Genomic DNA, 12624 nt, shown 5'->3' with positions numbered 1-12624 from the left:
CAACGTTAATTTGAAGTCAAAAAGTCATATAGGTAGAGTACAATCGGGATCAAAGGGAAACACACAAAAAGTCATAAGAATCGCTACTGCTTCCATGACTTTTACTGGTTCATCATTCATGTGTGTTTTTTTTCGGATTTTTCGATCAAAGCTCCTTTATTTTGTCCATCAGCTCTGGCCACGTGTTATACTGTCTGATTCCGTGATAAATGTATAATATGTCGCCACGAAGTATATCATCCTCTCTATGAGCCAGCCGATTCGTATTACTGAATCCATAGAAAAATCCAAACCGGTTTTATAAATGGACCGTGTTAGAATCATTGTACATATGACCAAGTGAATGATACGTATGATTATCGTCACAAACTTTGGACATTTTAGCGGATGTGCAATCCCCACGCCCAATGAACCAAGACGTGTAAGATATTGGACGCAAGGTGTGCTCTATCGATGGCAAGTTATGTACTGGCATACGAATCTCCTCCATTTTCTATTATTTTCTTGCTAATAGACGTTTTGCAAACGAGTGCTGATTACATCAAAACTCCTTGGTACACAAGATATTTTGTAGACAGGATAGTAATATTCTTCTCTGAACACTTTAGCAAGCGCACGTTTTGAATTCTGCTTGATACTGCGTATAACAATTTTACAATAGAAAGACCAGAGTCACGCATGACATGCGTGTACGCACCCACACGCACACATATACATACGGGCAACGCACACGTACAAAATGAATATGCGTATATATGTATGTACCTGGAGTACGTGACTCCAGGCTGCGATCTCTAGGTGTTGTCACGTACCAACTCAGGGTGTCACCATCCTAATCACCTAACAAAAAAAGCCATTACAAAAGCGATAGCTATCGTTATACGACTTTTGTTGGGACGTGCAGGCACGTCAAACTATCCAAGGCGTCTATGATCCTCCTGCGGCCGTCTTATCTTCATTATGCCGTTTCCATCAATTCGTTTTATCTTGAATGCATCAACGAAAAAATTATTTACCGCGGTCATCAACACACAAAAAAATGGATCTTGCTGCAAGTAAATTCTATTCTTGAACGCTATATGCCTTGACATAACTGTTGAATGCTGTGCTAAACTAAAAATGTTCTTTTACATCAATAATAAATAGATTTGTATAAAGCATATTTTATTCTTAAAATGAATATTATTCACCACTATGTGGTGTGTTTCTTGTGAACAAAATACACTTTCTGGACAAAACCGACTCGCCAAGAGTGCCGAAAGAACAAAGATTTTGTCATCGACATGTAATACTAGACTGAAAGGCACTGATCATATCCTACACAAAATAATTGTACACGATTAGAATATTCTACACAATTATATTGTACACAAAAAATTATACGTCGAAAAACTGCGTCCAGTAAATTATTTTTCTACGCATAATATATCCGTGTACAATATTTAATTCAAGGTTAATTCTTGTGGGCAGTATTTCCACATACAATATTTTGTGTACAATATATTTGTGTAGAATATTCTGATCGTATACAATCATTTTGTGGAAAATATGATCAGTGCCGACTGAAACGTGTTAGTCATAAAAGTAATCGAGAAAATGAAAAATAAATTGTAAAAAACATTTAAGAAAAATAGTATGTTTAAATTAAACTCATTAAGAAAAAAATTACATTTAATGTAAGTACATTTCAGTGTTAAATTAATGCAATTTTATTGTTTAATTAAATCAAACTTTGTTTTAATTTATAAAATTTTAATTTTACTGTAACAATAATTTATTCTTTGTTAAAAAATATTTACTTTTAATACTATTTTAGATATAAAATATTCTCGAATAGAAACATTTTTGCACAGTTTAAAAAATACAACTTTTTGTGTGTTTACAAACTTAATATGTCGCCTTAAACAGCAAAGAAAGAAACATATCATGTTGTACATCAAAATAATAGAACATATAATTAAGTTAATTATACATAAAATTATCGTGACATTCTTGCGACATTTGCGCGGACATGCAATGCCAACACCTAGAAACCGGGAAATATTGGGCGTAACATGTGCTGTAGCAACGGTGTGTTGTCGCCTACTGGTGCACAGATCTTTTCCATTTTTACCTCTTACTTTTTTTGTTAATCGACATAAACAGAACTGATAATATTATACTCACACAAAATATGTGTGTAAGAAAAATAGCAAAGATTTTCTGGAAATAAAAAACGCTTCTACGAGCGCGTGCCATGAATTTTACCTGATATTTTATGTAACATCAAAATAGAATGCTTCTGAAATTTCACAATATTAAATCACGTGTTATTAACTGTATTACTATAAATTTACTTTTTTATATGCAAAAATTTAAATGTTTATTTATATGCAATAAAATTATTGTATATAGTATGTCTACTAAGATTTTTTACGTAAATAAGATTTTCACATAAATCAGTAACCATTCTTTTAATTTAGTACAAAAAAAAATTTATCATTTCTTTTATACGACAATATACACGTTTATTAATACAAAATAAGCTTATTGAAAATAGACAGAATATTACAGCAATAACTTCTTTTTAACAGGAAATATATATATATATATAAATCATAAATTACCAGTACAAGTTGCACTTTGTTTTTGTTTAGATTTATAAAATTGAATGAAAATTATCAAATATGTGACGATTATACCGACAAACTGAAAAATAAGTATATTTTAATTAATTGCTTTAAGATCTATTTATATTAAAATTCGGAATTAGTTAATTTTACATAATATCATATAAGTAAATATTATACTTACACCACAGAACAGATTATTGTTCATTTCAAAGAAATCGCATGCCGTAAATGATACTCGACGATGTTGTAGTTGAATAAGAAAAGCATTAATTTCATTATTGACATGGTCGCGAGCCAAAATTTTACGCAAAAGTTTTTCCACGACAACGTAATTCCAATCGTAACTGTTACTCCAATTAAAATTTTGCTCGCCGTCCGCGCTTTCCAATGGCGGTCGTACCTCTAAACTCGATTGATTCCTGGTATCGTTCGGTTCGTCAAACTTCATAAATTGGCATTTCAGTGCAATTGCACACATAATTGTCTTGGTTTTCTCGAATTCTTGGCACGCGAGTTTGCAAACCCAGCAAATCACACCAAATTGAATAGTGTACAACGAAGTCACGCAATATATGAATACACTCAAAGGCATATGATTCATAAAACGTATATATCCATAGTATAGTGTAGTCGTTAGAATAGAAAAGCAGTTTGCCGAGAAGAGAAGAAGATAAAAACTGTTAATATTGTTTATCACAATTACTAGGTCACAAATATCTGCATAACACACAAAGTCTAAATCATTTCAATATTACTACAATTTTTTGAAGACTCTATTAAACTGTATCTCACGCCACACGAACTTACATTATCTAATTTCAAAACAACAAATAATATTCGACACAACTTACCGTTATGCAGTTCTCTAATGCGTCTAATCTTGAGCGCGATCAATGGCGCATCAGATAGCTTATCCAAATGACCGAGCATCTTATTTATCATTTTATATCTGTAATAAAGCACGTAAACAACAACACCGAAGAAGAAACTGTTGATCGTCGACCGTGCCATCATGTAATAAGTAGGAAGACTTTTCATCACACGGTTATTTGAATAAAAAAAGTGATATAGGTAGAGTACAATCGGGATCAAACACACAAAAGTCATAAGAATCGCTACTACTTCCATGACTTTTACGGGTCGATCGTTCATGTGTGTTTCTTTTCTAATTTTTCGATCGAGCTCCTTTATTTTGTACATCAGCTCTGGCCACGTGTCATACTGTCTGATTCCGTGATAAATGTAATAATATGCCGCTACGAAGTCTATCGTCTTATCTATAATCAAGGCGAATTGTATTACTGAATCCATAGATAAAGCCGAAACGCTCTTACGGATGAAAATTGTTAGGAACACTGTACACATAACCAGGTGTATGATACGTATGACTATCGTCACAAACTTTGGACACTTTAGCGGATGTGCAATACCCACGCCCATGAACCAAGACACATAAGATATTGGACGCAAGGTGTGCTCTATCGATGGCGAGTTACGTACTGGCATACGAATCTCCTCCATTTTCTATTATTTTCTTGCTAATAGACGTTTTGCAAACGAGTGCTGATTACAAAAACTCCTTGGTAAACAAGATATTTTGTAGACAGGATAGTAATATTCTTCTCTGAACACTTTAGCAAACGCACGTTTTGAATTCTGCTTGATACTGCGTATAACAATTGTACAATAGAAAGATCAGAGTCACGCATGACATGCACGCACATACACGCACACATATACATGCGCGCAAACGCACAGGTACGAAATAAATATGCGTATATATGTATGTACCTGGAGTACGTGACTCCAGGCTGCGATCTCTAGGTGTTGTCACGTACCAACTCAGGGTGTCACCATCCTAATCACCTACCAAAAAAGCCATTACAAAAAGCGATAGCTGTCGTTATACGACTTTTGTTGGGACGCGCAGGCACGTCAAACTATCCAAGGCGTCTATGATCCTCCTGCGGCCGTCTTATCTCATTATGCCGTTTCCATCAATTCGTTTTATCTTGAATGCATCAACGAAAAAATTATTTACCGCGGTCATCAATACACAAAAAAAATGAATCTTGCTGTAAGTAAATTCTATTCTTGAACGCTATATGCCTTAGTATAACCGTTAATGCTATGCTAAACTAAAAATGTTCTTTTACATCAATAATAAATAAATTTATACAAAGCATATTTTATTCTTAAAATGAATATTATTTACCACTGTGTGATGTGTTTTTCGTGAACAAAAAACGCTTTCTGGATAAATAAAACCGGCTCACCAAGAGTGCGAAAAGAACTAAGATTTCGCCATCGACATGTAATACTAGACTGAAAGACGCTGATCATATTCTACACAAAATAATTGTACACGATTAGAATATTCTACACAAATATATTGTACACAAAAAAATTCTACGTGAAAAAACTGCGTGTAGTGGACAATTTTTCTGCGCACAATATATCCGTATGCAATTTTTATCAAGGATAATTCTTGTGGGCAGTTTTTCCGCGTACAATTTTTGTGTACCATATATTTGTGTAAAATATTCTAATCGTGTACAATTATTATGTGCAAAATATGATCAGTACCGACTGAAACGTGTCATTCTTAAAAGTAATCAAGAAAAATGAAGACAAAATTGTGAAAACATTTAAGGAAAATAGTATATTAAAATTAAACTCATTACGAAAAAAATTACATTTAATATATGCACAGTGTTGAATTAATGCAATTTTATTGTTTAATTAAATCAAACTTTGTTTTAATTTATAAAATTTTAATTTTACTGTAACAATAATTTATTCTTTGTCAAAAAAAATTCATTTTTAATACTATTTTAGATATAAAATATTCTCGAATAGAAGCATTTTTGCACAGTTTGAAAAATACAATTTTTTGTGCGTTTATAAACTTAAATATGTCGCTTTAAAGAGCAAAGAAAGCATCATCAAGGAAGAAATATATCATGTCGTATATCAAAATAATAGAACATATAATTAAATTAATTGTACATAAAATTAACGTGATACTCTTATGACATTTGCGCGAACGTGCAATGCCAACGCCTAGAAACCAAAGTATGTATGTACGATAGGAGACGTAACGTGCTCTCGCGCCTCAGAGAGGGCGTGTTATTGTTTATCAGTGTACAAATCTTTTCCATTTTCGTTTCATACTCTTGATAATTAACGTGAACAAAACTGATTACATTATACTTTCCCACGCAGAATATTGTGTAAAAAAAATAATAAAGTTTTCCTGGTAACAAAACACTTCTACGAAAGCGTGCCGTGAATTTTCACTGATAATTTATGTAACACAACAAGGAACGACGTATTAGCTCTGCAATTCTACAATATTAAATTGCGTGTCATTAAATGTATCATTAAAAACTTATTTTTTTATATGCACATATGTAAATAATTATTTATATGCAATAAATTAAATATTTAAATTATTTTGTATCATATGTCCCTTAATGTAAAATTCATAACATAAATAAGGTTTTTACATAAATCAGTAACCGTTCTTTTAATTCATATACAAAGAAAAATTTCTTATGGTTTCTCTTATGCGACAATTTACACGTTCATTAATACGAAATAAAATTATTGAGAATAAACAAAGCATTACAACTATAACTTCTTTCAACAGATAATATTCATACACATATACTATTAATAAACTACTAGTTAATCTGTTTTTATTCGGATGTTTGGATTGTTAAGCAAATTGAATGAAGATCATCAAATATGTGAAGATTACTCCGACAAACTAAAAAATAAATTAATTTTATTTTATTGTTTTGAGGCCTAAATTATATTGCAATTCAGAAACAGATAATTTTACATACATTGTATGCCGTAAATAAATATTGTACTCACACTACAGAACAAATTATTGTTCATTTCGAAGAATTCGCAGGCCATAAATGATACTCGACGATGTTGTAGTTGAATCAAAAACCCATTAATTTCGTTATTGACATTGTCTTCAGCCGTAATTTTGCCCAAAAGATTTTCCATGACAACGTAATTCCAATCGTGACTGTTACTCTTATTAAAATTTTGCTCGCTGTCCGCGCCTTCCAATGGCAGTCGTACCTCTAAACTCGATTGATTCCTTGTATCGTTCAATTTATCAAACTTCATAGATTGGTACTTCAATGCAATTGCGCACATAATTATCTTGGTTTTATCGAATTCTTGACGCGCGAGTGTGCAAATCCAACATACCAAACCAAATTGCACAGTATATATAATGGAATCGGTATAAAACAGCAATGAATTCGCATATCGTTCTTTCCCCATAGATAAGTACGCATCGTATAGTTTAGTCGTGACCAAAAAGAAGCAGTTTGCCGAGCAGAAAAGAAGATAAAGTCCATGAGTATTGTTCATCATAATAATGAGATCACAAATATCTGTATGACAAAATTCATGAGTCGATAACATTCCTATATTACCGTAATTTCTTCATAAACTGTATTAAATTATATCTTGCTGCACATAAAGTTACATTATCTAATTACAACACAACAAGTAATATTCACCAAAACTTACCATTATGCAATTCTCTGATGCGTCTAATTTTCAGAGCGATCAATGGTGCATCAGATAGCTTATCCAAATGGCCGAGCATTTTATTTATCGTTTGATATCTATAATACAGCACATAGACGACAATGTCAAAGAAGAAGCTGTTGATCAACGACCGTGCCATCATGTAATAAAACAGCCAAGTAGTGAGCGCATAAATAAAAGACATACGTAAATATATAAAATAATATAGATGTATCACAATTGGAATCAAAGGCCAACAGACAAAAGTCATGAGAATCGCTACTGCTTCCATGATTTTTACTGGTTGATTGTTCATGTGTGTTTCTTTCCTGATCTTTCGATCGAGCTCCTTTATTTTGTCAATCAGCTCTGACCAGTTGTACTGCCTGATTCCGTGATAAAAGTAATAATATACCGTTATGAAGTATATTATGCTATTTATAACGTGGATGAATTTCGTTATTGAAATCACGTTTAAACGTATACCTCGATACATAACGTATTCCTGGTAAAATGTTATTAAGTAAATCGTAGATATTATCAGGTGAATGATACGTATGACTATCGTCACATACTTTGAACACTTTCGCGGATGTGCAACACCTACGCCCATGCACCAAGATGTGTAAGATATTGGACGTAAGATGTGCTCTATCGACGGCGAGTTGTCGTGTACAGGCGCATGAATCTCCTCCATTTTCGTCTATTATTTTCTTGCTAATCGACGTTTTGCAAACGTGTACTGATTACATTAAAACTTTTGGTAAACGGTACAAAATATTTAGTAAACAAAATAATAAAGTTGTTTGTGGGTAAGATAATAATATTTTTCTGAACACTTTAACAAGCACACGCCTTGGATTTTGCTTGATACTGCATATAACAGTTGTACAATAGAGATATTTAAAGTCATGTACGATGTGCGCACGCATACACACACACACACACACACACACACGCCATATAAGCGCGCGACACGCACATTATACATGCAAAATGAATATGCGTATACGTGAATGTGATTCCATTAGGTTGCGGCTTCTAGACGTTGTCACATATCGACTCAGGGTGTCACCTCCTAACAAAAAAAGCAATTACAAAAAATGATAGCTGCCATTAGGTAACTTTTATCGCAACGCGCGGGTGTGCCAAACTGTTTGCGGCGTTTGTGTTTCTCTTTGAGCTGTCTGATCTCGTAGTGGCTTTAATGCCGATGCCGTCAATCGGCAGCACATTTACTCTCGGATTCACCATCAAGAAAATTATTTAAACAAGAGCTCGAGTGAGAATTGTGCATAGAGAAACATTTTTGCATAGATTGAAAAAAACAATTTTTTGTGTGTTTATAAACTTGAATATGTCGCCTTAAAGAGCAAAGAAAGCATCATCAAGGAAGAAACATATCATATCGTATATCAAAATAATAGAACATGTAATCAAGTTAATTATACATAAAATTATCGTGACACTCTTGCAACATTTGCGCGGACGTGCTATGCCAACGCCTAGAAACCAGAGGATGTACGATAGTAGACGTAACATGTGCTCTCGCGCTTCAGCGAGGGCGTGTTAACGTCTACACAGAGAGAAAAGTTTCTTTGGATTTAATAAATTTTCTTTAAGTCAAACAAATTTGTTTATTGATATACGCCAATGAAACTAATGTTTGAACAAACAAATACAATTGTTTGACTTTCAAACAAAGTAATTGTTCCTTCTAAATAAAATATTTTTTGAAAGAATTCAATATTTTCTTTGAAAAAAAGAAAAAAACCATTGTTCCGTCAAACAATATGATTTAATGTAACGAAACAATCAAATTTTTATTTAATAAAATAATATTTTGTAAAAAATAAAGTTTTTGTTTGAATCAAATATTTCAAGTATTATCTCAAATAATTGTGATTATTCTGTCAAACAATATGGTTTAATGTAACAAAACTATCAAATTTTTATTCAATAAAATAATATTTTGTAAGAAATACATTTTTTCCAGTGAAACAAATATAATTCAAACAAATCCATATATTAAATTCAAAGAAACAGTTCTCTCTGTGTATCAGTGTACAAATCTTTTCCATTTTCGTTTCATACTCTTTTGATAATCGACGTGAACAAAACTGATTACATTATACTTTCTCACGCAGAATATTGTGTAGAAAAAATAATAAAGGTTTCCTGGAAACAAAACACTTCTACGAAAGCGTGCTGTAAATTTTTACTGATAATTTATGTAACACAACAAAAAACGACGTATTAGCTCTGAAATTCTACAATATTAAATTGCGTGTCATTAAATGTATCATTAAAAATTTTTTTTTATATACAAATATTTAAATAATAATTTATATGCAATAAATTAAACATTTAAATTATTTTGTATCATATGTCCACTAATGTAAAATTTTTAACATAAATAAGGTTTTTACATAAATCAGTAACCGTTCTTTTAATTTATATACAAAGAAAAATTTCTTATAGTTTCTCTTATGCGACAATTTACACGTTCATTAATACGAAATAAAATTATTGAGAATAAACAAAGCATTACAACTGTAACTTCTTTCAACAGATGATATTCATACACGTATACTATTAATAAACTACCAGTACAAGTTAATATCTGTTTTTGTTTGGATTTTTGGATTGTTAAGCAAATTGAATGAAGATCATCAAAAATGTGAAGATCACTCCGACAAACTAAAAAGTAAATTAATTTTATTTTATTGTTTTGAAACCTAAATTATATTGCAATTCAGAAACAGATAATTTTATATACATTGTATGACGTAAATAAATATTGTACTCACACTACAGAACAAATTATTGTTCATTTCGAAGAATTCGCAGGCCATAAATGATACTCGACGATGTTGTAATTGAATCAAAAATCCATTAATTTCGTTATTGACATTGTCTTGAGCCATAAATTTGCCCAAAAGATTTTCCATGACTACGTAATTCCAATCGTGACTATTACTCCTATCAAAATTTTGCTCGTTGTCCGCGCCTTCCAATGGCGGTCGTACCTCTAAATTCGATTGATTCCTTGTATCGTTCCGTTTATCAAACTTCATAGATTGGTACTTCAATGCAATTGCGCACATAATTATCTTGGTTTTATCGAATTCTTGACGCGCAAGTGTGCAAATCCAACATATCAAACCAAATTGCATAGTATATATAGTCGAATCGATATAAGACAGCAATGTAGTGTCATATCGTTTTTGCCCCATAAATAAGTACGCATCGTATAGTTTGGTAGTGACCAAAAAGAAGCAGTTTGCCGAGCAAAAAAGAAGATAAAGACCATAAGTATTATTCATCTTAATAATGAGATCACAAATATCTGTATGACAAAATTCATGAGTCCATAACATTCCCATATTATCGTAATTTCTTCATAAATTGTATTAAATTATATCTTGCTGCACATAAAATTACATTATCTAATTACAACACAACAAGCAATATTCACCAAAACTTACCATTATGCAATTCTCTGATGCGTCTGATTTTCAGTGCGATCAATGGTGTATCAGATAGCTTATCCAAATGGCCGAGCATTTTATTTACCGTTTGATATCTGTAATACAGCACATAGACAACAGTGTCAAAGAAGAAGCTGTTGATCAACGACCGTGCCATCATGTAATAAAACAGCCAAGGAGTGAGCGGATGAGTAAAATATATACGATAATACATAAAATAATATAGGTGGATCACAATTGGAATCAAAGGACAACACACAAAAGTCATGAGAATCGCTACTGCTTCCATGATTTTTACTGGTCGATCATTTATGTGTGTTTCTTTCCTGATCTTTCGATCGAGCTCCTTTATTTTGTCCATCAGCTCTGACCAGTTATACTGCCTGATTCCGTGATAAAAGTAATAATATACCGTTATGAAGTATATTATGCTATTTATAACGTGGATGGATTTCGTTATTGAAATCACGGATAAACGTATATCTCGATACATAACGTATTCATGGATAAACATTATTAAGTAAAAAGTAGATATCATCAGGTGAATGATACGTATGACTATCGTCACATACTTTGAACACTTTTGCGGATGTGCAATACCTACGCCCATGCACCAAGACGTGTAAGATATTGGACGTAAGATATGCTCTATCGATGGCGAGTTGTCGTGTACTGGCGCATGAATCTCCTCCATTTTTGTCTATTATTTTCTTGCTAATCGATGTTTTATAAACGTGTATTGATTACATTAAAACTTTTGGTAAACAATACAAAATATTTAGTAAACAAAATAATAAAGTTGTTTGTGGGCAAAATAGTAATATTTTTCTGGACACTTTAACAAGCGCACGCCTTGGATTTTGCTTGATACTGCATATAACAGTTGTACAATAGAGATATTTGAAGTCATGTACGATGTGCGCACGCACGCACGCACGCACGCACGCACGCGCACGCACACACACACACACACACACACACACACACACACACACACACACACACACACACACACACACACACACACACACACACACACACACACACACAGAGAGAGAGAGAGAGAGAGAGAGAGAGGTACACATACAAGCGTGCGACACGCACATTATACATGCAAAATGAATATGCGTATACGTGAATGTGATTCCATCAGGCTGCGGTTTCTAGGCGTTGTCACATATCGACTCAGTGTGTTACCTCCTAACAAAAAGAAACAATTACAAAAAATGATAGCTGCCATTAGGTAACTTTTATCGTAACGCGCGGGTGTGTCAAACTATTTGCGGTGTCTGTGATCCTCTTTCAGCTGTCTGATCTCGTAGTGGCTTTAATGCCGATGCCGTCAATCGGCAGCATACTTACTCTCGGATCCACCAAGGAAATTGTTTAAACGGGAGCTCGAGTGGAGATTGCAATCATGATATTAAGAACTAAAAGAGTATTAAAATAAGTATCAGAGTGTTTTAAATTTTATTGACAACACAAGTTTCAAAGCTATGTTTTTCAACGTATGTACAGTATATCTGTGTGACGTAAAAATACTGTAAATGTATCCTGAATAAAGCACATGATGTGCAGATCATGAGAAAAATTAAATAGAAATTATTAAATAAGTGATAATCCCTCTCAACAAACTAAAAAATTAGTTTATTTAGTTTACTTTATTTAGTTGCTTCAAAAACCATTATTTACATTACAATTCAAAAGTTGGTAATTTTACATAAATTGTAAATAAGTTGTAAAGATTGTACTCACGCTACAGAACAATAGAAAGAAGAAGCTCTTGTGATTCTTCTTGAGCGGCAATATACACACACAATACACACATTAATAAAATAAATTTGTTAATAACAGAATGTTACAAATTATAACATTTTTTAACCAAAATAAATTTTTTTCAAACAAAAAATATTTTTTTAATACAGATAATGATCACAAATATTAGCATACTTTGTTTCTGG

General features: G+C 32.5%; 3 protein-coding genes across 3 annotated transcripts; all 3 read right to left on the bottom strand.

Moving 5' to 3' along the window:
• Window positions 1-2595: 2595 nt before the first annotated feature.
• LOC105834814 lies at window positions 2596-5342 on the bottom strand. Its single transcript, XM_028188946.2, has 3 exons — window positions 3464-5342; window positions 2794-3329; window positions 2596-2688 (listed from the first exon to the last, which is right to left on the bottom strand). Exons 1-3 carry the CDS (start codon window positions 4131-4133, stop codon window positions 2596-2598), a joined length of 1299 nt encoding a protein of 432 aa, XP_028044747.1. The 5' UTR covers window positions 4134-5342.
• Window positions 5343-5583: 241 nt separating this feature from the next.
• LOC114253720 lies at window positions 5584-7893 on the bottom strand. The gene is made up of 3 exons (XM_028192391.2): window positions 7173-7893; window positions 6495-7033; window positions 5584-6384 (listed from the first exon to the last, which is right to left on the bottom strand). The coding sequence occupies exons 1-3, from the start codon at window positions 7867-7869 to the stop codon at window positions 6334-6336; spliced, it is 1287 nt and encodes a 428-aa protein (XP_028048192.2). The 5' UTR covers window positions 7870-7893; the 3' UTR covers window positions 5584-6333.
• On the bottom strand, window positions 5584-11386 carry LOC118648509. The gene is made up of 3 exons (XM_036294833.1): window positions 10661-11386; window positions 9983-10521; window positions 5584-9872 (listed from the first exon to the last, which is right to left on the bottom strand). Exons 1-3 carry the CDS (start codon window positions 11355-11357, stop codon window positions 9822-9824), a joined length of 1287 nt encoding a protein of 428 aa, XP_036150726.1. The 5' UTR covers window positions 11358-11386; the 3' UTR covers window positions 5584-9821.
• Window positions 11387-12624: the final 1238 nt, after the last annotated feature.

The sequence above is a fragment of the Monomorium pharaonis genome, unplaced genomic scaffold (genome assembly GCF_013373865.1).
Source record: "Monomorium pharaonis isolate MP-MQ-018 unplaced genomic scaffold, ASM1337386v2 scaffold_478, whole genome shotgun sequence".
NCBI classification, from domain to species: domain Eukaryota; kingdom Metazoa; phylum Arthropoda; class Insecta; order Hymenoptera; family Formicidae; genus Monomorium; species Monomorium pharaonis.
Note: the sequence above shows the minus strand (reverse complement) of the source record. Positions and strands in the feature narration are given on the sequence as shown.

Bases quoted from the DNA above. Each gene is read 5' to 3' on its own strand.
- LOC105834814 (XM_028188946.2), bottom strand. From the start codon at position 4,133: ATGGAGGAGATTCGTATGCCAGTACGTAACTCGCCATCGATAGAGCAC. The intron at 3,330-3,463 runs GTAAGTTGTGTC...TGTGTTATGCAG, and splicing joins CATTAGAGAACTGCATAACG to ATATTTGTGACCTAGTAATT. The intron at 2,689-2,793 runs GTAAGTATAATA...CTTATTTTTCAG, and splicing joins ACAATAATCTGTTCTGTGGT to TTTGTCGGTATAATCGTCAC.
- LOC114253720 (XM_028192391.2), bottom strand. From the start codon at position 7,869: ATGGAGGAGATTCATGCGCCTGTACACGACAACTCGCCGTCGATAGAG. The intron at 7,034-7,172 runs GTAAGTTTTGGT...TTTGTCATACAG, and splicing joins CATCAGAGAATTGCATAATG to ATATTTGTGATCTCATTATT. The intron at 6,385-6,494 runs GTGAGTACAATA...TTTATTTTTTAG, and splicing joins ACAATAATTTGTTCTGTAGT to TTTGTCGGAGTAATCTTCAC.
- LOC118648509 (XM_036294833.1), bottom strand. From the start codon at position 11,357: ATGGAGGAGATTCATGCGCCAGTACACGACAACTCGCCATCGATAGAG. The intron at 10,522-10,660 runs GTAAGTTTTGGT...TTTGTCATACAG, and splicing joins CATCAGAGAATTGCATAATG to ATATTTGTGATCTCATTATT. The intron at 9,873-9,982 runs GTGAGTACAATA...TTTACTTTTTAG, and splicing joins ACAATAATTTGTTCTGTAGT to TTTGTCGGAGTGATCTTCAC.